The sequence below is a fragment of the Magallana gigas genome, chromosome 3 (genome assembly GCF_963853765.1).
Source record: "Magallana gigas chromosome 3, xbMagGiga1.1, whole genome shotgun sequence".
Taxonomy (NCBI): Eukaryota; Metazoa; Mollusca; class Bivalvia; order Ostreida; family Ostreidae; genus Magallana; species Magallana gigas.
Window position 1 is genome coordinate 21,551,464 of NC_088855.1, and position 27,506 is coordinate 21,578,969.

General features: G+C 31.1%; 1 protein-coding gene and 3 long non-coding RNA genes across 4 annotated transcripts in view; all 4 read right to left on the reverse strand.

The window, feature by feature from the left end:
* LOC136273712 (uncharacterized) overlaps positions 1-18,256 on the reverse strand; it is a 28,697-nt gene extending 10,441 nt beyond the window's left edge. The window contains exon 1 of the long non-coding RNA XR_010711938.1: positions 17,702-18,256. This is a non-coding gene — a long non-coding RNA (uncharacterized lncRNA). The remainder of the gene's footprint in view (positions 1-17,701) is intronic.
* On the reverse strand, positions 248-1,672 carry LOC136273603 (uncharacterized). The gene is made up of 3 exons (XR_010711775.1): positions 1,543-1,672; positions 1,276-1,328; positions 248-497 (listed from the first exon to the last, which is right to left on the reverse strand). It is a non-coding gene; the product is annotated as an uncharacterized lncRNA (long non-coding RNA).
* Positions 12,571-14,201, reverse strand: LOC136273711 (uncharacterized). The gene is made up of 3 exons (XR_010711937.1): positions 13,488-14,201; positions 13,351-13,385; positions 12,571-13,237 (listed from the first exon to the last, which is right to left on the reverse strand). It is a non-coding gene; the product is annotated as an uncharacterized lncRNA (long non-coding RNA).
* Positions 18,257-18,260: 4 nt separating the features above from the next.
* On the reverse strand, positions 18,261-24,571 carry LOC117692650 (multiple epidermal growth factor-like domains protein 10). The gene is made up of 8 exons (XM_066078889.1): positions 24,450-24,571; positions 24,158-24,216; positions 22,522-22,659; positions 21,424-21,559; positions 21,284-21,318; positions 19,903-21,171; positions 19,687-19,739; positions 18,261-18,508 (listed from the first exon to the last, which is right to left on the reverse strand). Exons 1-6 carry the CDS (start codon positions 24,533-24,535, stop codon positions 20,663-20,665), a joined length of 963 nt encoding a protein of 320 aa, XP_065934961.1. The 5' UTR covers positions 24,536-24,571; the 3' UTR covers positions 18,261-18,508; positions 19,687-19,739; positions 19,903-20,662.
* Positions 24,572-27,506: the final 2,935 nt, after the last annotated feature.

The window sequence follows — 27,506 nt, forward strand, 5'->3', positions numbered from 1 at the left end:
GGCGTCGAATGAAAAAGTAACAGAATAACTTAGTTGAAAAGTGTAGAGTCATACATGTAAATGTGAAGAACTTAATGCTGTTTCATCTTTTTTATAAATAAATAACTATATGTTAGAAAATTAAATACCCGTTTGTTAATCTTCAAGGAACTTTTTTCCGAGCATAAGGTTGTTGACGTCTATATATCGAATGTGTTGTGCAAAATACGTTGAAAACATGTGATAAGAAGAATCCCAAGGCTCGGGGATAGAAAACACACAACTCGTTGGATAAAAATCATATACCATCGCAAATCATGAAAGATCCTATATATAATATCTTAGTACACATTTAAATTGCTTTTTCTTCATTTATTTACCCTCAAATGGCTCAATACATCCTTGTTTGGGATCGCATATCTGTCGATAACTACAACTACACCTTCTACGGCATCCAAATCCATAATAGCCAAATGAACAGTTGTTACGACATTCGATTCCCCATGAACCAATGCAAACTGAAAAGTACAGATTAATTTATTATCATTTTATAATAGTTATGTAATTGATATTATTTTTCACGCACTGTCAGACTAGTTTGTTTTGAGAATACTGATTTATCTTCTATATGTAAATGAACCAAAAAATGATTCTTTGGCGATGTGCGGGAAGATGGATGTAGGTAACAAGCATTGCAGAAAAATCTTATCCAAAGTGACAGGTTTTGTTTAGTTTTTCTGCAATGAGTGCAACGTGAACCTTCATTACCTAAATGAGACGCCAAAGGAAGCTTAAACTCTTTCTATTTACATCAATCTTCAACATACTACATAATGATATCAAAGTTTAAAGTTTTTTGTGAAAACAGAACAGAATACTTTTGGATGGGGGATAGATTATGTCTAAATGAAGACGGGGTATCTTGCCAATTGATAATTGTAATTCGGTTTACATTAGCTGTATATTGTTCATTGTTTATTGGCGTTGAAATAGTCATTTATCAAACCAGTTAGATCTAGATTTGTCATTTGTACTTTCATTGTGTTGATGCTTCATATTTTTACTCTTAAGAAATAACATAGAAATGGAAAGATGATTTAGTGTTAAGCAATAACAATTGAGGTTTTTACTTTAATTGACAGGTAAAATTGTAAATTTGTTTATATGCATAAGCAGCTTTTTCAAAATTACTAGTATGCTCTACATCATATTCCAAGGTTCATAAATGATTACAAGGAAATCACTGTAATGAGTGTGGGTCAAAGTGATGAAGAGACAAGATGCAAGAATTTATACCTTCACATTTTCCAGAGACGTTCCTATAATCTTGACAGCATACCCCTGTTTTACTGCAAACAATTGTACAAAGTTAACTAATAATATATGTCAATGATTAACTTGTTGAAAAAAAAAATGTAATTTAAAACAGAAAGAACGATAATTTTATTGTGTTGTGATAGTAGAAAATAAATATAATGAACTGTATTTTGATAATTTTATTTACAGAATATAAACATGATCTTAAAATTTAACTTAAAACGATAAAGAATGAAATTGTCTTACTTGTTAAAACACATTGCACCATCAGAAGTTTCATTATAAATGAAGAATGGCATTAGAACAATGACTATTCCCTGTGAATCTATTTCGTTTTGATAGTCTTCATCAAAGAAAACATAGCGCTCAAAATAATTACCCCAACTTGACTTCACACGGAAGTATTGTAAATTTCCCGTTCAAAGTCCATAATTACATGACCACTTGAACTTTGTAGTCAATTTTTAAAAATCTTTCTTTTTTATTATCTAGTTTCAAAATATTCAAAATTGGGGAAAGCCTGTGTTTTTGCATTTATTCTGTTGCATGACTCCTTAGATGTAACATGACCTCCAACAACTAACGGGCATTTTCTTCTAAAGGCCGTTTATTCATTAAAGATATTAAATTTTTGAAAAAAGGAGTAAAAAAATCAAAACTGATACGTTTATCGCAGAAAGTTATTATATGTTTGGCCGATCATGGGTTTCAAGATGTTGAATATCAAGCGGCCCTTATTCCAACTCAAAGTACTGGAGTACTGAAGGGAGTTGATTTTATCGATTTTATTTATTTTAAAATTAACAATAACTTATTTTGCATTGCAAGTATATTGTTATCTGTATTTTAATTACGCACATTTTTATAATTTGAATTCTCGGACTTCAAAGGCAAGAATTCGAGAAAACTCCATATAAATCATGTTGAGTAATTAAAGATAGAATTAATTCTATTATTATTTGATATATGTATCAGTTATCGAAATATTTCTGGCAAATTGTATGGATCCAATCAATATTGAACTTAAGTTTTGTTCAACCAGACGCTCGGCTCTCGCCGTTTATCTTCGACAAGCAAGAGAAATTCTCGCCTTGTCGAAGATTTACAGATACAGCCGAGCGTTGGGTTGAATTTTACGAGACTAAATTGATTTCTGACATAGGAATACATACGACTACAAAAGATATCTAAATTGATCGTACCATTGTATATCTGACTATTTTCAAGGTATTATAGATAAGTGTCTTTAAAAACAATGCTTTAGCATACATTACGTCGAATTTCGATTATTTTCAAGATCTAAGTTTTGTCAGCGGTAACGAATTGTGCTTAGGTCCAAACACTGTTTCACTTCCGGTTTACCAGAGTAACTGTATAGGAGAGTTGATTAAAATCAACTCCCCAAAATTACAAAGGACAGTAGTTTTTAATAAAGTTTCTATTTTCACACTAAAGGGAAAGAAAAAAGGGATTTTTCTTTGCTTATGTCTCATTTACCTTATCATTTTATCATACAGTTTTATACCTACATATATAAAATATTAAAATGCACACGAATTGAAATTTAGAAACTCAGTAAACATGTAAACATTTTCGGTTGAAATTAAAGAAAAACACGACAGCATGATATTCATCAGGAAACATATACATGATTTCACCGGTTATATTCATTAAATTCAGTAAAATGGCATGTTTCCGATTTAATTAATTTTGGATCCTTCATGCGCCTGTATTTGATATGCCTTACAATGACATATCATATATGGAAGTGTGGAAAGTCTTATTCTAATTCGATTGTAATGTCTCTATATGAATATCGTATTTCATTGTTCTTTGAATAAAAAATTTAAGCGCACTCGGTTTTGTTGAAAACGCTGGAAAATTGAATTTGTCTCACTTGTTTAAACACAATACATTCTCGAAAGCTTCACTAAAAAATCAAGTACATGTTTAGAACTAAACAATAAATATCTTCTTTGAATCCATTATGTTTTGTTTCATACTTATTTGAGAAATTATCATAAGGCTATTGACTTTAGCTTGATTATGTAGATAAGGAAATTTTGTAAGTTGTCCGTTAAAGTATCTCTCTGACTACTTGAACTTTGTATTCAGACTCTTATCATAATGCATGTTCATCATCGATGGAACTCAAAATCTTTACGCCTCGTTATTTCTTTCCAATTGAGGCATCTAAATTTTAATTACTTCTGAGTACAGAAACTTTACATTGAACATTTAGATTTTTTGCATTACTTGTCACAGCATCCTGTTATAATTATCTTTCCCAGAACGATCCGTTTTACTTGCACGTGCACGTGCACTTCGAATACGTTTTCCGTCCCTACAGAATGCATATTGAAGATAATAACTCTATTTCACTAAAAGTAGTACAAGGTATAAGTGAAATCAAGTCCTTGTGAAGTTTTTTTAGTTTGGTTTTCAAAATAAAACAAAGAGTTCCGGTACGAAATATTAATATTAACATTTTACTGTGTCTTTGTCTGTGATAACACTACGAATATATTTTGTATTGATAGTCCAGTACACTTCATTAATGACTATTTTGATATTTAATCGTACAATTTAATCTTATATTAAATTTTAATACTTCTTATCTCAGAGACTATTAAAGAAACAAAATTACTCAAATATCTTTAGTACATCACGTAATTCTGTTCAAAAATCGATCTTTTCGAAATATATGGTAAATTTAGTCCGTGCTGTAACTTTGATTTCACAATTTGAATGTTATATATCTTCCTCATTGTATTGTAGAATTTCTTTGTGATATATTCTGTTAATTTCTAGTTATGTAATGTAGTTTTCCAAAAGTATTGTATAGGATATTTGTATTGAATATTGTCTTCCTATTTCTTTGATGTTTCTGATTTTCTTCTTTGAAGTTAATGGTTTACATTTTTTTCCTCGTATGTGCGGTATGTAATGATTTCTTAAGGTTTTTGAAGGTAGAACTATTTATCATAATCAAGTAGATTTCTGCTGATATCAAAAACTTCTTCAAGGGGTAGTGAGCCACTTATACACAAATCTTTTAAAAGAATTTTGGGGTCGGCGCCTTGCCTAGTAATAGCGCCAATAATCAAACGTATTATACTATTATTATGCAAAATATTACTTGAACACGGCACAATTTGCTATGTTTGTACACAAAACAGACATCTATTTATTTTTTAACAACATGGTATTGCACAACAAAAGCATTAAACATAACTATAATTTTTATTAAGCAATCCAAAGTTTACCTTCTCTAACCATGTGTAGAGCGGTTGAACAGGGACGATAACTCTGTTCCAAACATGACCGTTTAAATACAAAAACCGACAGATGTTAAAGAAGACTTATCTCTCAATACATTTTCATAATTTAACATACATACATGTAAAAATAAAATATGACATAAAAACCAATCAATACTTCGAAACTATTATCCGAACTCTATACACAGCTTAGAGTCTATAAGGGACACAGACTCTAGGAGTTCACTTAGTATCCCTCGGATGGTTGACGGTTTGTTATTGTCATTTTTTTCACCTATACTTCCGCTAGAAATTTTACAGGAACTGTACAAATCTTTGACTCGCCTCGAAGAAAGTCTCGTGAACCTTCATTCGAGCACCTCTTGATTTATTACAGTCTTTGAAACTTTAATTACAACATATTGAACACAATCGCAAGGTGTAAAAGTCTGCATGTTGAATTGCTTAACCTTAATATTAATACGAGTTGTTCGTCTGTTTGCATTTCAGTGTCGCATGTTATGACTTTTGCATGGAAGTAAATAAAGATAACAGTTAAGCAAAATTCAAAGTTCGAGAAGCCAATATTAACTTGGTAAATGAAGAATTATGCTGATAAAGCAAACTTTAAGGTTACAATTACAAAAAGTTGGAAAAGCCAATATAAACTTGGTAGATGCAGGCACGTAGCATCGTTTTTGAAAGTGGGGGGGGGGGGGCAGACTCGTCCAAAAAATCTTGACAAGCCAAAAAAAAAAGGAGGGAGGATTTAGAATTTTCCAAAATCTTCTAAATCCTAATCCGTCTTATCCGTGGGGGGTGGGGGGGGGGGGGCGGGGTGGGGATGGTAGTATATCAATAACTTCAATATAACTTCAATTTAACCCATAATTTCCTTATTTTCATATCAATTTTTTTTACATACTCCCAAAAAAGTGGGGGGGGGGGGCAACTCCATGATGATTCAATTATTTACATGTAAATTTAAAAAAAATAGTTGCCGCCCCCTCCCCCTCTTTGATGCTACGTGCCTGGGATGAACAGTCATGTTGATGAAGCAAACTTTAAGTATGATTACAAAAAAATACAACATGGTCTCAATACTTTTTCAAAAAAAAAAACACATACAGAGAAATTATTTTTAACAATGCAAATTTAAAACATCAAACATAGAATTGTAATTAAAAAGGATTAACAATTAAAAAGAAGTGAAAAAAAAACACATACAGAGAAAATTATTTAAAAAAATGCAAATTTAAAACATCAAACATAGAATTGTAATTAAAATAGAACAAACAATTAAAAAGAAGTGAATCACGATATAAATTCAAACTAAAGAAAAGGTATGAAACAATACAATTGATGAAATACTAGTAACAAATAAAAAACGACAATTGTAAAATGCATTTTCAACAAAATCAGTTCGTTTATTACAACAATTGACATTTGCCATTAGAAACAAGAATCATGGTCACCAAAGCCAAATTAATTATTGTGAAAAAGGGATGAACTGAGCTGTTATTCGCCGTATTATCAAACGTTACTATATTTGTAAATTTAACTCTTAGGGAAACCAACTGCAATGTCTAAAAGATATTTTGTGTTTTGAGCATATACTATAATTAATATAATATTTCAGGATCTACTTATACCATATGAGGTAAAACACACTGTCCACCAAAGAAGGGACGGGCACAGTCTACAGTGGTAACATTATATATTTATGATACTCATCTTTGTAATGCCTACATTGCATTTGTGATATACTAGTATTCATGTTTATTTGTAAGAGCTACTGCACCTTGAATAATATTAAGCATATCTACTTGTACAAAGGTATCGCTGGTGGAGGAGATTATGATCAGCCAGGAAATGGTGCAATCACTCTCTGTCTCCCTCACATTCCGGATCCAGCTCCGTCGGATTTTCCAACTCATTTTCAAAATAACGATAGAGCAGCGTCAAGCTTTATATATGGAGCAGAATATCAATATACATACAGAAATATTGCGGTAGATGATGATGTTCCCTGTGCTATATGTAGTGTTGCACATGCGTCATCCGTTATAATGATACCTGCCAAAATGACCTGCTCAACGGGATGGTCAAAAGAATATGCTGGAGTCTTAGCAGCATCAGCTCATGTGTCTGGTCATCGCATTGGAGAGTATTTGTGTGTGGATCAGAATGCTGAATATCTCGGAGAAGGAACTTGACAACAGAACTACGACGGAAATTTGTTTTATCCGGTCCAAGCAGCCTGTGGTTCCCTCCCGTGTCCACCGTTTACATCGTCACAACTGATAGCTTGTGTAGTCTGTTCGAAATGAAAGAGGTTGAAACACAATCCTAGCTGATCACTATAATTTTTGGTTTGATAGAAATAGTAATTTTCAGTTGATAAAAAACTTCAGTTAAAAAAGATCAAATCAGATGCAGTTTCAACCTCCCCACAGAACCGGGGTCGAAGGTTCACAAAAACGATTCAACCACCAGCATAGAGTTAATTTGTTCAAAACAGTTTCCAAAATGAAGATAATTTTGATCATAGTGTATATTAGAAGTTCTCAATAATAGGTTTTAAACAATAGCTCAGAAAAGTTGGTAGTTGAGGTTTTTCTGTTTGGAAAGTAAAAAATAACACTACAAAGTCTTAATGTAATATATGGTTTTTCATAATTATCAGTGGATTTTTTTTACAGTGTGAGTGAACGCCATACTTAAGCAAAATTATAAATTGGTTAAAATACAATTGTGTTATTAAACCATAGATAATGTTATCCAAAAGAAATTACAAAAGGTGCGATCTTAATACTTTCCACTGGAAATCATTGACTGAAGGAACGCATTTTTAGACAGCGAACTGAAAATGACAAACATGGAATAGGAACAAACTACGGTAGTCGAAATTCATGAAAAATAGTATAAATTTATAATTATAGAACGCAAGTTAAAATAATACGATTCAATAAACTTAAACACACTCTCAAATCTAAAAAAAAAAACAAAAAAAAAAACCAAAAAAAAACCAACAACAACAAATATTTTAATTATTAGCTCGCCATTGTTTAATGCTTATATGTTCTTGTAAATCTGGCATGTCATAATAATGTTATAACATACAACAAATGTAACACGTTAAACTTATCTCACCATTTGCATTAACTGACGGAATATGACAGGCATATAAAGGATATATATATATATATATATATATATATATATATATATATATATATATATATAAACCTTATCAGGTTAGGCCCAAACAGATAACAATCCTTTAGAAAAGTTTTGTGCCACGTTATAATTATGGCGAATGAAGAAGTGCACTTATGTGCCCGGTAAAAAGTAAATAAAAAATGAAGATTCAAATTAAGCTTAATTTCCAATCTCACATTATCTATTGATATTTAAACCATAAGAACCAACAAGTTTAGCGCTGAATTTAGTGCATATAAAAACACAAAGCTTTAGAACATAGTAAGCCAAACATTCGTGAATTCATATAGTAAATCTAGGACGGACATTCAATTCAAAGTCTTTGTTTACCGTCAGCCTTTGTTTATCGTCAGCCTAACCGTGGACAAACTTGTGGAAAAGACAAAAGAAGCTTTATATATTTAAAACCTCCTGTGAAAATAAGAAGTTTGTGAAACATTAGGGTGGTACCTAAAATAAGAAAGATGTCTGAAAATTTTTTACTATAGCAAGTGAAAGCTTTACCTGCGTGACCAATGTTTGAACTAACGTATGGAACAAATTATTTCAAACAGTCACATGGGTTCTTTCAGGTAGTCCTGTCATATTTGCTCCTTGTAAAACACTGACACGGTTTACATGTAAATACCTTTCCATCGACATTTGATGGTCAGAGATGTTTGTTTGATCACTATGGTAATATGCAAACTTCAAAGCTTTATAATTACCTCGCACAACTTGTTGCGAGGGGGGATATAGCATCGCACATATATAATATTGCACAAATATTTTTTTATCAAGAATGAATTGTGAGCTCTTTATCTTCCTTTGAATTTGTAAACTGGTGTACAACCCTTATCTACCCTATGTAGCATTGCAAAGAAAAAAGGGGGAATGGATGACCAAAAATTGTGACCATGCCCCTTTCAAATCAAAGCGATAGTAGTTCAATAGATTAAGCTTTTATTGACCCTGTAGCCGTTAGTGCAAGTCCTAAACAAACTTTCCTCATTTAATTTTTTCAAGGATCTACTTATACTGTTTGGGATGAAAGAAATTGTCCACCAAAGAATGTAACGGACACCATCTACATTGGTAATTATACTTTCTTATGATTATTATCGTCTATACCTATATAGCTACATAGCATTTGTGAAATATTCAAGTAAATACATGTACGTAAGAATCTGTTTTTAGATATGGGATTTCAGATGCATACCTAAATGTTCAAAGGCATCGCTAAATGAGGGCATTATAATCGGTATGGAAACGGTGCCAATACTCTTCGTCTTCCACACAATCCGGAACCAGCTCCGTCAGATTTTTCAACCTGATGTCCCCTGTAAGGTTTGTGATGTTGCAACTGTGTCATCATCAATTATAATGATACCTGCCAAAATGACATGTTCTTCGGGATGGTCTATTGAATCATCAGGAGTCTTACCAGCAGCTTGTTAATATTCTGGTCTTGCTATATGAGAATATTTGTGCGTGGATGAAAATGCTGAATACAGTATCTTAAGCCCCTTTCACATTTGGCGCACGAGCAGAAGCAACAAAATATTTGTGCGACCGAAAAATTACATATGAATCGTAAATTGTTGCCGTAATAATCGCACTTGAAAAATATTCGTAAGAAATTTGCATGATCTAAGGGGGCGTTGTGCGATGTAAACGCATTAAATTTTGCGATATATCTTGCGTCTATATGCAACTGTTGTACAATGAAAGTGACTGTTGAAAGAAAATGCGATAGGATCGCACGAGAGACCAGGTGATCGGACGATTGAACGTGCGATCATGCGTTCCATGGTACGAATGCTCTTGCAAGTTAAAAGGGGTAAATAAATATACCGCCCATTTTCGACCCTTTTAACGTAGCTCGCGGGTTTGCTGACGTCACAGTAGGAATCGACGTAAAGAGTTGACCGTCTTGTAAACTAATATGCTACATTTTTTTTCAAAATGACAAATGAGATAATTTGAAGCATAAAAGGAAACATATTAAAAATCTTAAATGCAGTTTATAACTGTTTTTACAAAAAATTTATTATCATCAAGTGCTTTAAAATTTAAAGATGTCACATATATTGTCACATTTTGTTCTATGAGTATGAGTGTGCTTTGGAACTTTTCCATTTAGAATCATGTTTTAAAAAAGACAAGTAAATTAATTGAACCGTATGCATTAACTTTGCTATTTTTTTTACAATTATAACTTCCGTAATTTTAACTACCGATTAAATTTTTAAAATTCTTTTGGCTTGAGCTAATTATTTTATACGATTCCAAACTTTTATTTCTGTAGTTTACTGGCCTTTTTTTGCATTGAATGACTCAGAGTTTCATAAAAACAAAAATAGCAATTTTCAGTATCTTAACAGCCTTACATTAATAGCATTTGTACATTTGATAACATTCACAATTATGTATGATTAGTATTTACATTTTCTAAAATGTGTTAATCAGCTAGTCTTGTCAACTAATGCAATTCAATTTTTGGGTTCTCAGACGTAAGGAAATAATGAAGTCGGGCTTACGTCGTAATGAAAATATACGGTTTTGAGAAATCTTTTAAATCTTCAAAGTTGTTTTGCAAAAAATTGGCCGAGAACACATACTGATTATTTTTTATGAATTGATTCAAATTTATCTCCTCTGTTATTGTGCTGAGAATATTTAATTTCGTCTGAATCGTTTAAAAGTTTGGAGCATAGTTTTGTAATGCGTTTTTCGACTAAGATGTGCATTTTACTATATATTTCATTGAAATAGCGTTGCTTGATTTTATTAATGACACTGTATTTAAAACACGGTAACATTATTACCGCGCAGGCGAATCTCAAATAAATTCTAGAAATAAAACTCTGAAACCTATAGATCACGTGAACAAATTTTCGAGGTAGGTTTTCTCACAAGCATGTTAACCCGCGAGCTACCTTAAGCAGACAGTTAAAAGCGAGAGAACATGCCACCTAAGAAGAAACAGAGATAAAAGCAATATGAGCTGTATTTTTTAGAATTTTATTTTGGTGCAAAAACCTGCTTGTTAGATAAGTCTGCATGTAACGTAAATTTTCTTGATGAATAAGCTTGCAAAAAAATCATTTGATTTTGTCAGCAGAAAGATTTCTCTACTTAGGAATTTAAAGCAGATCAATTCTTGTACAGGACGACAATAATTCAATTTTGCTCCAATTAAGGCTTCTTAACGGCTTTCCCCACAAAAATAAAGCTAACAGAAATATGAAAACCATGATATTTTTTGTCATTTTAGTAGAAAAAAATTTTTCGTAAAAAAAATCACCATGAAAATTGCAGCTCATATTGCTTTAAGCAGCATTTATTATTATACCTCAATATGATTATTCTTTTTTATCTGATAGGTCTAGAAAGTCACGTGACAGGACGATTTCATATGAATGAAAAAGTCAATATAAGCAAACGATGTAGACAAATATGATTAAATCAAAAATATTTAATCATTATGATTCTCTTTATATCACAAAACCAACTTTACTATCTATGATTCGAAATAATGAAAGAAAAGTGACACGGTAACATAGGAAATCAAACAATCACGATGTTATTGTTATTGAAAAATCAAACAATTTTTAGAAATCAACGTATTTTGTATTATCATCTGTTGTTCGATGTAATGAAACGTTTATTGCATTAATGTTCAGGGAATATAAAGATTTATTCCCCCAGAAAAACAAATTTTTCTTGGGCGAAGCACTCGGGAAAGATGATTTTTCTTGGAGAAATAAATCTTCAAATTTCCCTCACCATCAAGCAATAAATGTATATTGTCAATTGTGGTCTGAAACAGAGATGCTTTTAAAGGGTATATATACTAATGGCAAAGCATGGCATGTTGAAGCTGATAAGTCGTGCAATGATAGTAAATCGTTGCAATTTTACATAAGACATGTTGAGCAACAGTCTCACGGTCGCAAAACACACGCATATACAGTAGCGATTCATCTTACGACCTTGAAAAAATCGAGCATCACTCTTGTACGTACACAAAACGTTGTAAAACGCTCGTACTAATGTTCTTGCGTTGCACTGCGATGATTTGGATCGCATTCAGTCGTGTCTGAATAGTATGCATGTCCACTTTTTTGAAGAGACTTGATGCGAGATCTGAAACGCATGCAACGAATGCGAGAGCTCGTGCAACGTATGAGAGAGCTCGTGCGAATCTAATAAATTCCGATCGCAAAGTGTTGTAAAGTGCTCTTGCGCCAATTGTGAAAGTGGCTTTATGGACAAAACTTAGCAGAACTGGCATAGACGTGACTGAACAATGCAAGTCTTTCCTTTCCTGACTGACAAAGCTAACCTCTTTATCAGAGAAAGGTAAATACTTGAACGATCAAGCTAGCCCTCTAGCCCTGCATCATTATTGAGCCTATTTGATACATTGCTCCGCTCATCATTAAGAAGTTTAGATTTTAGTATTAGGTTCTTAAAAATTATCTAAGCTCTCCAACTTATTACACACATCATTTTAATTAAGAAGTTTGTCTAAATTAACAATTAAATATATTGCATACATTTTTGATTATTTGTTTATAAATTATTTTTAATTTAGATTATTGTTAATATCTCTAATGTACGCGAGATTGGACGTCACACAACTACATGCTTAAGTGGGTTTCTTTTGGTTATTTCAACCGAAAATTTCGTTAGTATGTATTATCATATATTATATCATAAATATTATAATCATAAAACTATATGACAACTATAACTGTATGACAACATTAAGTTATATAAACAGGGTTATTGTTATTTTTTGCCTCTGTGTAGTTTTACGATCGAATAAACTTGCAATATCATCTATATTTCCCTCGGCTCAATGTCAAATAATGATTGTGTTATTTATTTTACTGTGTAATTTATTATATACTAAAAGTATTTTATTTATCAAAATGCTTATCAAATGAAGTCTTAATCTATATTATAATTTTAATGTTCTTCATTCATTCTGGTTTTTCTGTTGTTTTTCACTGAACTGTACGGACGATTCACCATAGATCGATTCTTTCTGATTGGATGAGCTATGCCTCTATGATTATTTCCAAATATGTCCTCTTCAAACTGTTTGTTTCCATCGCATTCTTTGTCGTTTAATTGAGTTTCATAGGATGTTTTTGGTGACTTGAAAACGTCATAATCGTTTGTCATAGTATTTGAATATGAGTACAATGGTTTCACGCTCTTGAAATCAATGTGGTTGTAATTATCAGATCCTCTGCACCAATGTCCATATCCCCCTGGACCCAGCGTTCTTGAACGTCGTAGTGGTATTCTAGCCTGGTTAGATGGTTCTTCCGACATTTTATCTTTTTGTACTGAAGTTATTACTCCATTCAAGTTGGGAGGCAAATTGCAGACTCTGTTCAATGGATCACTATTATTATCAACCATTCGAGAACCCCTGATATCATCATACATGTCTTCTTGTCCATCTTTAATTTCAGAAATGTTAAGTATACGACAATCAACTACATTTTATGTATTTAAGAAGAGAAATAAATTTGTCAAAAAATGTCCGTAATAAATATCATTGATGAATAGGTACCTGCATATGTTTGAATCGGTTTACTTTGCTTTTTCCTGAAAGAAATGATATACATTCAGATAACAAAAAAACTGATAATCAAGACATTGATACTTGATATGATAATAATAATAATGAAAATAGTTAATAGTACTCACATTTTACGATAACAAATAAAAATAGTACATAGCAGAAGTGATATCAGAAGACCACTGGCAAGTAGCAAGTATGCCTCCAAGGTTGTAAAATCGTCCAGATCAGGGTTTGGAGTTCTGCTTGATGGTTCTGTCAAGGTTATAGTATTTTCATGTTTTTGTTATTCATAAAATGAATATGATAAATTAAATAGTACATTTAACATTTTCACTTTTCATTCTTTAATGAAGCTTTTTAAAATCTTATTGGCAATGTTACTGATTGCAAGAAAAAAATTAGAGAAAAAAATCAGTTGCAAAATGTAAATGATCCATTTTTTTTTTAAATTATAAAACTGTTTTTGATTTTGAAAAATAAAGTGTGAAATGATTGCTGCATGAGGCTTTCATTAAACTGAATGATGGAATTGTTGAAATTCTAAGATTAATATTTAAAGCATTTAATTGTCACAAATCAACATGTACCTGAATTTGTGAAAATGTTATGATAAATCATAAACTCATAAAACAATTAATGCGCATGCATGGAACAAGACAGGAACATCTGTCTACGTATGGTTTATGTAAATTTTCTTACTCGGTTGCTCGTCATTAAATTTGAAATTAAATGTAATTTATGTTTTTTGCGTATCAGTGATTGGTTCAAACGAAAGTGATTGCTTCTTTACCTCGACATGATTGGTCCATAAGTTTTAATGTAGTAATAGTTTAAGAACATGAAACTGTGCACACTTTATGAATATAAATACAACTTATATACACATTGTGACAAGACTTTTGCTACAACATATTTTTAATGTAGCGTAAGTGTCTGTATTAAACATTAGTTGTTTGTTGCTCTAATGTAAAGTATTCGTACTATTTTTTATCAAAAACTTAAAATATGTAATTTAAGTAAATTTTATTATACATAACTTTCCCCTTCATTTGTTTACCCTTGAATGGCTCGATACATCCATGTTTGGGATCGCATGTCTGCCGATAACTACAATTGCACCTTTGACGACATCCAAATCCATAATGACCAAATGAACAATTGTTACGACATTCGCTTCCCCATGAACCGATGCAAGCTGAAAAGTACCATGAAAAAAAGACAATAACAAACTGTCGACCATCTCAAAAATCCATAAAACTAAATACAAATTCGAATCAGAGCAACAAGGACCTCTAAAAAGATAAAGGTAGGATCAGGTGCAAATAAATACCAAATGAATTATCAACTGTATCATATTTACGTCTTTGATATTTTTTTGAAGCACTTTCAGACTAGTTACTTCTATATGATAAAGTAACAATAATTATTCTTTGTTGATTCATGCATGTGTGAAGGTAACAAGTAATAGCAGTAAAAAACATAACTAGCGTGACGGGTTTTGTTAAGTTTTTTCTGCAATAAACACAATATAAATTTATGACCTGTATGAGACAAAAAGAAAACTATTGACTCATTCTTTTTCTATCCATCTCTAAAATACTACATATTTTTATTTTAAAACGAGCTTCCTTTTTCCTAGAGATTTGGAATTATTTCATATTTACCAAAAGGGGACAAACCAAGACAGTATTTGAAAAACTGGAGACCCATCACTCTTTTAAATGTTCTCTATAAGCTCATATCAGGATGTATTAGTTATCGAGCTAAGTCAACACTAGAATAAAATATATCTGATACACAAACAGGCTTTCTTAAAGGAAGATATATTGGAGAAAATACTTGAATTATTTATGATTTGATGTCGTTCACTGAAAATGAAAACATAATAATTATAGTCCAACATTCTTTATAATAATATCAACATTTAAATCAAATGTTTTTTGTTAAAACAAGATTTAGACGAATGATAATATCAACATTTAAATCAAATGTTTATGGAAAAACAAGATTAAGACGAATGGTAATATCAACATTTTAATCAAATGTTTTTGTAAAAACAAGATTAAGACGAATGTTAAGTTTTTTCGTTTGTACATTAATTATAGTGTAATGCTTTTTTTTACTTTTAAGAAATTGAATAGAAATAAAAATCGGATGATTAATGTTAAGCATTAACGAGAGTGGTTTTTGCTTTATACTACAATTGATGGGTAAAAATTATAAATTCATTTATATGCATAAGCAGCATTTCAAAATTACTATGCTCTACATCATACTCCAAAGTTCACCAATAATTACCAGGAAATCATTGTATTTGTAATGGGTCAAGGTTAAAGCGATGTGAGACAAGAATTCATACCTTCACATATTCCAGAAACATTTCTATAATCTTGACAGCACTCAAAGATTCCAGCTTTACTACAAACAATGTACAAAATTGACTTATTTGACTTATTATATATGTAAATCATTAATTCGTTAAAAAAGAACAGTAAACAAATAAACTTAAAGAACAATTGTATTAGGTTATGATTGTTGTCGGTAGAAAATAAGTAAAGGGAACTTTATCCTGAGCATTTAATTAACAGAATATGAACTTAAACTGGTAATTTAATTTAAAATGATAAAAAATAAAACATTCTTACTTGTTAAAGCACTCTGTACTATTAGAAGTTACAATATAAATGAAGTATGGCATTAGAACAATGCCTATTCCCTGTGAATCCATTTTGTTCTGATAGTCTTCATTAAAGAAAAACATAGCGCTCAAAGTTATTGAACCCAACTTGACTTCATACGGAAGTATTGTAAATTTTCCGTTCAAAGTCCATAATTATATTACCACTTGAACTTTGAAGTCAAACCCATTAACTATTCATAATCAATTTTAAACATCTTTCTTTTTTATTATCGAGTTGCAAAATATTTCAAATTGGGGAAAATCTGTATGTTTTTTTTCCTTTAAAAATCCTACTGCATGCTTTTTTACATGTAACATGACCTTCAATAACTACAGGAATTTTTCTTCTAGAGTCCGTTTATTCATTTAAGAAATATTTTATTGTAAAACAAGGGGGAAAACCATAACGAAACAAATACGTTTACTGCAGTAATTTATAATATGTTAGCCCGATCATTGGTTTCAAGATGCTGAACAAAAAATATTACCAAGGACAGTTGTTTTTACACGAGAGGGAAAGAAAGAAAAGAGATTTTACTTTGCTTACATCTCCTTTACCTTATTATCTATATCATACAGTTTTATGATTATGATATATCAAAATTTGTACCAATGCATACAAATTGTAATTTAGAAACTCAGTAAACATGTCAACATTTTTGGTTGAAATTAAAGAAAACCCACAAAACCCACAAAAGCATGATACTGATAAGGAAACAAATAAACATGCAAGATTGCACCAGTTACATGACCATATCCGTTATAATAATGATGTTAGTAAGAATGTGTTGGATTGGATATATAATGTCAAAGTGTTTTGCTCTATTCAACCATATTCATAACACTCTAAAAATACAGAAATTGGTAACGGTAAAATTACCAAGTAAATAAAACACATTCTTGTTATTATTTTAATGACTATAAAATCGTAATGAATGAAACTAAATGCACGAGTAGCAGTAATTTTTGCAAAACAAATATGAATTTAAAAAAGTTCAAATCACAACGAACAACTCTTAATGCAAACCGAATTGACATACGTGACACTAAATGTACAAGAAACAGAGTTCATTTAAGAATTTAAGAATTAAAGTACGAGTTTTCGTGACCCCCGTGGTCAAGATATGTTGTATTGAAACACAAAAACCGAGACGTTAGCCAAGGCTTTTTTCCCACAGGTAACATTTCGAAATGAGGTTATCCTGGAACATTAACTAAAACAAGAATTTTATTTCTATTTCCACTTATCGTTCCTCATATAAATATCTGTCATTGGCTTTTCCGTGTAACCCAAACGGTAATTTACATGTATATTGGCTACCATTTAGAATTACATGCAGACAACATATTTTTCGTTGGATATTCAACCATTCGGGAGCCCCTGATATCATCATAGATGACTTCTTGTCCACCTATAATATATCAGAAATGTTAAGTACAAAGCTATCGAATATATATACATATAATATATATAAGAAGGGAAATCAACTTGCCGAAAAAGATTAGTACCTGCATTTCTTTGAATAGGTTTACTTCGTTTTTTCCTAAAAAAAAACCTCAAAAACCATAAAATACATTCAGCTAACAACAAAAAATGTATGCAAGACATTGATATTTGAGATAGTTACAGTTGTATAACAGTAAAAAAAAAATACTCACATTATTTGATAAGAAATAAAAAGAATAGACAGCACAAGTAACACCAAAAAAAACCCACTGACAACAAGCAAGGAGACTTCTTTGGTGGAGAAATCCTCCGAGTTAGGGTGAGCTGTACAGTATTTTTATATTTTTGTAATATTTTTTTAAAAATGTAATAAAATGGCGTAGATATATTCCAGTCCACATTATTATATCTTTCTTTAATGAAATTCAATGTATATGTAATTGATTCCACAAATGAATTAGAAAATTAGACCGGTTTCACAAGGTGGATGGACCATATTATCATGCGGTTATCTTATATATAATTGTTTAGTTTGTAAAATCAACGAGTACTCGACTATTGGTCAGCTATCTTAAATAACGACTCTATTCAAGTAAAATTGACATCCCTATTATATAAATGCAAACGGTAGAAATACTGTTATAGTACACAATTGAAATGTAATAAGAATATAACATATACAAACTGCGAAAAGTTCAGATTTCCGGTCTAACAGACCTCTATAAAGCATCAGTATCTGTGTTAGAGATAAGTTGAAAGTTGCTTTTAGACACGTAAAGAACGTAAAGTATTCGTAATATTTTCTATTCATAAACCTAAAATATGTAATAATAAATATAAGTATATTTTATTATACATTATTATTTTCTCCATCTATTTACCTTTAAATTGCTCGATACATCCTTGTTTGGAATCGCATATCTGCTGATTACTACAATCACACATTTTACGACATCCTAATCCATAGTGACCAAATGTACAGTTGTAACGACATTCCATTCCCCATGAACCGATGCAAGCTGAAAAGGACAAATATTATCATTTTTATCATATTTATGCCTTTGATATCATTTTAAGCCCTCTCCAAGTAGTTTGCTTTGATAATGCTAAATAGCCTTCTATATGCTAATTAACTTATTAAATAATTCTTTGGTGATTAATGCGAGTTCATATGTACATGTATGAAAGTAACAAGCATTGGAGTAAAATACATAATCTGCGGGACGATTTTTGTTTATTTTTTTTTCTGTAATGAACGTAACATAAGCCTTCATAACCTGTAAGAGACAATAAAAAGCTTAAAGCATTCTAAAACACTACATAATATTATCAACCTTTTAATAAAAAGTTTATGTAAAAACAAGATTCCATTTGTTTAGATGGGGTTTTTATCATGTTTAAATAACGAAGGGGTTGTCTCGTTGATAATCTGACTTCGATCGATATTTGTTAAGTCATTTTATGGAAAATAATATATCAACCATAGAACTAACTCCTTCTAAAGAAGGATAATATCAAAATATTGGGTTTTCGGTAAAAGTTTCTTATTTTATGTCTTAAGAAATAAAATAGAAATAAAAACCAGGTGCTTATTTTTACTCTTACGAAATAAAATAAAAATTTAAAACCAGATGCTGTAATGTTAATCAATAACAAATTGTTTTTTTCAACTTATGCAATAATTGTCAAGTAAAAATTGTAAAGTGTTTTACATGCATGAGCAGCTTTTCATAATCATTATTCTCCACATTATTTTCTTAAGTTCATCAATGATCAATAGGAAATTTTTGTCGGCGGTCGGTGATATGATATTAAAGTAGAAAGTGGTTGTGAGTTTCTGCGGAGCTATTGTTAACGTCTAGTTCAACCAAATGCTGTGTCTACGCAACGTAGATTCACTCAAAGATAGCGTGTGGTTTAAAGAGACCAGATATAAAAAAAATGATTAAAAATGATAATAAAATGTATTGGTTTTGTGTACTTTTGTATTTTAATCATTTAACAAAAAACAATAGGCTGATGTACAAACATGTAGCTTTGTTTTAATGTCTACAAAATATCGATCTTTTTGATTGCCTTTTTTGTTCAGAAAAAGTAAATGGTTTGCAAACGTTCTTTTGAGATAGCCTCAGTTTATAAATTTACTTGTTAACTGTAAAGAGTCAGGTTCATAGTGACGAGAGATAAACTATCATACCTTCGCATTTTCCTGAAACATTCCTATAATCTTGGCAGCATACGCCTGTTTTACTGCAATCAATTTTACAACATTAACTTATTATATATGAAATTTTATATCTCGTTGAAAACAATGATATAAAACATAAAGATCGATAATTCTTTATATTTGGATAGTTGTTGGTAGAAAACATTATTGGGAACTCTATCCTGATAAAGAATTTAATTGTCTTACTTGTTAAAACACCCCATCGTATCAGAGATATAAATCAAGAATGGTAATAAAACAATGACCATTCCCTAGGCCTGTGAATCCATTTTGCTCTGACGATCTTTATTTGAGACAACGCCCAAAGTTATTGAACTTAACTTGACTTCATCAGGAAATATTGAAAATTGTCCGTTCAAAGTACATCATTATATGACTACTCGAACTTTGTAGTCAGACTCACAGCACTTTTCATTTCCAACGAATTACACACATCATTCTAAGCAAGTAGTTTGTCTAAAAAAACAATTAAATATATTGCATTTATTTTTGATTACTTGTTAATATATTATTTTGAATTCAGATTATTGTTAATATTTCTAATGTACGCGAGATTGGGCGTCACACAACTACATGCTTAAGTGGGTTTCTTTTGGTAATTTCAATCTCAAATTTCGACATGTTTAATGAGTTACTAATTAGTATGTATTATCATATATTATATCTGTATTACATCATTAATACTATAATCATAAAACTAGATAACAACATTAAGTTATATAAACATGGTTATTATTATTTTTATTTTTTTGGCCTTTGTGTAGTTTTACGACGAATAAACTTGCAATATCATCTACTTTTCTCTCAGCTCTACCTCAGGAAATATTTGCCGTCCCTGGAAAAAATAATGGTTGTTATTGTTTTCAATGTGGAATTTATTATAGACTAAAAGGTTTTTTTTTTATTAAAATGCTTATCAAATAAAGTCTAAATGTTTATCATAATTTTAATGTTCTTCATTCATTCTGGTTTTTCTGTTGTATTTCACTGAACTGTACGGACGATTTACCATAGATCGATTCTTTCTGATTGGATGAACTATGCCTCTACGATTATTTCCAAATATGTCCTCGAGCTCTTCAAACTGTTTGTTTTTATCGCATTCTTTGTCGTTTAATTGAGTTTCAGAGGATGTTTTTGGTGACTTGAAAACGTCAGAATCGTTTGTCATAGTATTTGAATACGAGTACAATGGTTTCACGCTCTTGAAATCAACGTGGTTGTAATTATCAGATCCCCTGCACCAATGTCCATATCCCCCTGGACCCAGCGTTCTAGAACGTCGTAGTGGTAGTTTAGTCTGGTTAGATCGTTCTTTTGTCATTCTATTTTTCTGTATTGAAGTTTTGTCTCCATTCATGCTTGCAGGCAAATTGCATACTCTTGTCGATGGATCACTTTCATTGTCAACCATTCGGGAGCCCCTGATATCATCATAGATGTCTTCTTGTCCATCTTTTATTTCAGAAATGTTAAGTATACGACAATGAAATACATTTTATGCATTTAAGAAGAGAAATAAATTTGTCAAAAATGTCCGTAATAAGTATCATTGATAAATAAATACCTGCATAAGTTTGAATCGGTTTACTTTGCTTTTTCCTGAAAGAACTGATATACATTCAGATAACAAAAAATCTGATAATGAAGACATTGTTATTTGAGATGATGATAATAATAATAATGAAAGTAGTTAATAATACTCACATTTTACGATAACAAATAAAAATAGTACACAGCAGAATTAATATCAAAAGACCACTGGCAACTAGCAAGTATGCCTCCAAAGTTGTAATATCATCCAGATCAGGGTTTGGAGTTCTGCTTGATGGTTCTGACGAGGCTATAGTATTTTCATGTTTATGTTATTTATATAATGAATAAGATAAAAGTACATTTTACATTTACACTGTTTATTTTTTAATGTAGCTTTTTTTAAAATTTAATTGCCAATGCTACTGATTCCAACAAATAAATTAGAAAGAATTGCAGAATACAAATGATTAATTTTCATCATTATTGTTATCATAAAACTGTTGTGAAATGATTGCTGAATGAGGCTTTCATTAAACTGAATGATGGCATTGATGGAAATACTTAGATTAATATTTCAAACTTTTAATTGTCACGAATTCACATGTACATGACGTTGTGAAAATGTAATGATAAATCACAAACTCATAAAACATTTTATGAACGTGCATGGAACAAGACAGGAATATCTGTCTACGTACTTTGATTATTTGCTTAGCTAATTTAGCACGGATTTAAGAAACAAATACAATGTATGCATTTGTTTGATATGGGTTATGTAAATTTTCTTACTCAATTGCTCGTCATTAAATTTATAAAATTTGAAATTCGGATCTGATTGATGTTTCTTGCGTATCAGTGATTGGTACAAATGAAAGGGACTGCTTCATTTCCTCGACATGATTGGTCCGTAAGTTTTAATGTAGTAATACTAGTAGTATTAGAGCATGAACCTGTGCACAATTTATGATTATACATAAAACTTTTATACAAATTGTGACCAATTCTGATTTTTTACCACATACACTCAATATAGCATCAGTATCTGTATAAAAGATTAATTGTTTGTTGCTTTAATGTAAAGTTTTCGTACTATTTTTTTTTATATTAAAAACTTAAAATATGTAATTTAAGTAAAGTTTTATTATACATAACCACTGAACACTACAAAATCTTAATTATGTGGTTGCTTTTTGGGGAGTTGATTTTAATCAACACTCCTACGCAGTTACTCTGGCAAACCGAAAATTATTTTCCCCATCATTTATTTACCCTTGAAAGGCTCGATACATCCTTTTTTGGGATCGCATGTCTGCCCATAACTACAACTGCACCTTTGACGACATCCAAATCCATAATGACCAAATAAACAGTTGTTACGACATTCGATTCCCCATGAACCGATGCAAGCTGAAAAGTACCATGAAAAAAGACAATAACAAACTGTCGACCATCTCAAAAATCCATAAAACTAAATACAAATTCGAAGCAGAGCAACACGGACCTTTAAAAAGATAGAGGTAGGATCAGGTGCAAATAAATACCAAATGAATTATCAACTGTATAATTTTTACGTCTTTGATATTATTTTGAAGCACTTTCAGACTAGTTACTTCTATATGATAATGAAACAATATTCTTTGTTGATTCATGCAGGTATGAAGGTAACAAGTAATAGCAGTAAAATACATTTTGTACATAACAAATTTAACGGGTTTTGTTAAGTTTTTCTGCAATAAACACAATATAAACCTCTACGACCTGTATGAGACTAATAGAATCATTCATTATTACGAGTGTCCCACGCGAGTATATAATGAATGGTTATTTTTCTCGCATTATATTACCTTAAAAAATGATGTTTGACAACTTTCTGTTATGACTTTCAAAAGATTACTTTCGGTTTATCCCTCCACGTGCTTCAAATATTGCAAGTCAAAATAACAGCATACGACAGTTTTTTAATTAAAAATATGATAAATTGTAATAAATTAAGCAAAACAATTATTTAATGGATAATCTCAATCCACCATTTTGCATTTCCGTACAGCAGACAACGTTTGTTTACAGATTAAAATGGCGTAGTAATACACAGTGTAAGACAGAAAAATCTCACACTGCTGTCTCACACCGGACAAACCGATCTCACACCGGTGATAATGCGAGAAAATAAGAAAACTATTAACTCGTTCTTTTTACATCCATCTCTAAAATACTACATATTTTTAATTTAAAACGAGCTTCCTTTTTCTTAGATTTTTCGAATTATTTCATATTTACCAAAAGGTGACAAACCAAGACAGTATTTGAAAAACTGGACACCCATCACTCTTTTGAATGTTCTCTATAAGATTATATCAGAATGTATTAGTTAAACGGGCTTTCTCAAAGGAAGATGTATTGGAGAAAACACTAGAATTATTGATGATTTAATGTGTTCACTGAAAAGAAAAATATAATAATAGTCCAAAATACTACACAATAATAACAACATACATATCAAACGTTTTTGTAAAAACAAGCTTAAGACGAATGATATCTTGCCCGTTGATAATTCGGTTTACATCAGCTGCATATTGTTCATTGTTCATTGGCGTTTGAGATAGTCTTTTATCAAAATAGTAAGATCCAGTCTTTTCGTTTGTACATTTATAGTGTATAAGCTTTTTATTTTTACTTTAATGAAATTAAATAGAAATAAAAATCTGGTGATTTAATGTTGAGCAATAACGATAGATTTTTTTGCTGTATGCTACAATTGACAGGTTAAAATGATAAATTCGTTTATATGCATAAGCAGCTTTTCAAAATTACTATTGCTTATATCATATTCCAAAGTTCATCAATAATTACAAGGAAATCACAGTAATAAGTCAGGGTTAAAGTGATGAGGAACAAAATATCATACCTTCGCATTTTCCAGAAACATTTTTATAATCTTGACAGCACTCATGTATTCCCGTTTTACTGCAAACAATTGTACGAAATTGACTTATTTTATGTGTCAATCATTAATTTGGTAAAAAAAAAAAAAGAACAGTAAAAAAATAAAACTTAAAAAACAATTGTATTAGGTTATGATTGTTGTTGGTAGAAAATAAGTATAGATAACTTTATCCTGAGCATTTAATTTACAGAATATGAACATTAACTTGAACTGGAAATTTTACTTACAATGATAAAGAATAAAATTGTCTTACTTGTTAAAACACTCGTCTGCAATATCAGAAGTTTCAATATAAATGAAGTATGGCATTAGAAGAATGACTATTCCCTGTGAATCCATTTTGTTCTGATAGTCTTCATCAAAGAAAAGATAACACTCATAGAAATTGAACTCAACTTGACTTCATACGGAAGTATTGTAAATTTCCCGTTCAAAGTCCATAACTATATGACCACTTGAACTTTGTAGCCAGCCCCATTAAGTATTCATAATCAATTTTTTAAAAAAATCTTTTTTTTTTATTATCGAGTTTCAAAATATTCAAAATTGGGGAAAATCTGTATGTTTTTGCATTAATTCTATTGCAAAAAATATGAAAAAATCAAAACATACGTTTATCACAGTTATTATATGTTGGGCCGATCATAGGTTTCAAGCTGTTGAACATTAAGCGGCTCCTATTCCAACTCAAAGTACCGGAGTACTGACTGGAGTTGATTTTATCGAATTTATTTATTTTAAAATCAACAATAACTTATTTTGCATTGCAAGTATTTATAATCTGTATTTGTATTACGTACATTTTAATAATTTGAATTCTCGGACTTTGAAGACAAGAATTCTAAGTACTCCATATGAATCATGTTGAGTAAATGAAGATAGAATTAATTGTATCAAACTTTGTATCAGTTATCGAAATATTTCTGACATATTGTATGGATTCAATCAATATTGATCTCTAGTTTCGTTCAACCAAACCTTCGGCTGTCGTCGTTAATCTCTGACAAGAAAGACAGATCCTCTGCTTGTCGAAGATTTACGGATACAGCCGAGCGTTGGGTTAAATTTTACGAGACTATATTGAACTCTGACATAGGAATACATACGACTACAAAAGATATCTAAATTGATCGTACCATTGTATATCTGACTATTTTCAAGGTATAATATATAAGTTTCCTTGAAAAACAATGCTTTAGCATACATTACATCGAATTTCGATTATTTTTCAAGAACTAAGTTTTGTCAGGGGTGATGAACTGTGCTGAGGTCCAAACACTTTCACTTCCGGTTTACCAGAGTAACTGCATAGGAGTGTTGATTAAAATCAACCCCAAAAAATTATAAAGGACAGTAGTTTTTAATAAAGTTTCTATTTTCACACGAGAGGGAAAGAAAAAAGGATTTTACTTTGCTTATATCTCATTTAGCTAATCATTTTATCTTACAGTTTTATAACTACATATATGATGTATTAAAATGCACACGAATTGAAATTTAGAAACTCAGTAAACATGTAAACATTTTCGGGTGAAATTAAAAAAAACACGAAAGCATGCTATTCATCGGGAAACATATACATGATTTCACCAGTTATAGCGAGCGCAGCTCGCCGGCGCGCAGCGCCGGCGCGAAGCGAGCTCTACCGGCAAGGCGTGTGTGAATAGAAAATTCGGACTATTTGCACATTCATTCAACGGATTTTTTTGGCGTCAGTAAATCGGACCAGTAATGCCTTGTTTTAATCTTCCCAGTAGTTCCCTGTAATTATGGTTTCCAATTTCACACTCTCACGAGAACAAGATAAAAGCATGCATTGTAAATAACACAACGCCAATTTCCATTACTTTTAAGACTAACGGAGTTATCGTCCTTTCGAGTGACGTCACAATGGATTTCTTGCACATTGATCCGACAGAATTTTTCGGAGTCAGTAAATTTCGACCCACAATGCAATCCCTCAATATCGGCCGATCTCACTAGACTGGATACCATCTCGCGAGAATCAAAGTAAAATTTTTGAGAAACAGATAAATTGTGTAATTTCCAGAACATTATGCTTTTTAAGTAAACAATCAATATTTTTCGCGTAGTTTTTTCTAGTGTGTTTTCAAAGAGACAGACTACACTTGACCGACGTGAACTTTGACGTCACAATAAGGGGAAACAACTCTAAGTAGTTATTGTAAATCTGCTGAAATATAAATACCAAAATCTTCTCAAAATCTTGCAGAGCTAACGAATCGAGACATTTCTTCAGAGATAGGAAACAGCTGTAACTTGCTCTCATTTGGATGAATGCTCACATTTATTTTATTCACTGTATTTACGATAATTTCCAGGAACGTTTTTTTAAATGGGGTGTGGCAACATCATTCAAAAAATCTTCACAAGCAAAAAGAAAAATAAAATTCTCAAAATCAGGAAAATTCAAATCGGGGTGAGGAACGGGGAGTGCTTGGTATGCCTTTAGCTCTTTAGCTGCTCAAAAGTGTCTTTATTTTCACTACTATAATTTACGGTATTACATGCTACCGGGGGATCCATTTTCCATATGTGATCAACAAATTTTTTTATACGTAAATTTGATTTCTTTTTAAACGGGGGAGGGGAGATTCTGTGATAAGTCAATTTTTATTTGTTTAAGAAAAATGTCTGCTGCAAGAAAAGAGGAAATATTATGTTAAAATCTTTATTATTGAACAACATTTTATCTGAGATAAATTCTATACTGGCGAGCGACCAGTATATAAACAATCAGATCAAAATCAGATTTTTGATCCGCTCCGACAAATTCTGATGTCGCTACACTTTGTTCAGCGACTATCAGAATTTCGGAGCGTTATCAAGATCTGATTTTAATCAGATTGGTATGTAAATAAATAAAAAGTCTTATGAATTATGAATAATAAAAATTTACTGGAAAATTGATATATTTATTTTATTTTGCATTCTTCATTTACGTGTACTTTACGTCACTACTTTTATTTTTATTGATTTATCATAATTCATTTTTGATCACCTGCTGCGCTCGCCCCAACGGTCGCACCGTAAAACATATTATTCATTAAATTCAGTAAAATAGCATGTTCCGATTTAATTAAACTTGGATCCTTCATGCGCCTGTATTTGATATGCCTTACAATGACATATCAATTGCGGAAGTGTGGAAAAGCTGATTCTAATTACATTGTAATGTCTCTATATGAATATCGTATATTATTGTTTTTTGCAGAGAAATTTAAGCACACCCGGTTTTATTGAAAACGCTGGAAAATTGAATTTAATTTGTCTCACTTGTTAAAACACA

What these genes read in the sequence shown, in the direction of transcription:
- LOC117692650 (XM_066078889.1), bottom strand. Translation starts at nt 24,535, where the DNA reads ATGGATTCACAGGGAATAGTCATTCTTCTAATGCCATACTTCATTTAT. An exon ending in TTTATTTGTTATCGTAAAAT is followed by an intron (nt 21,319 to 21,423) that starts GTGAGTATTATT and finishes CAGTTCTTTCAG; the next exon opens with GAAAAAGCAAAGTAAACCGA. An exon ending in ACCGATTCAAACTTATGCAG is followed by an intron (nt 21,172 to 21,283) that starts GTATTTATTTAT and finishes CTGAAATAAAAG; the next exon opens with ATGGACAAGAAGACATCTAT.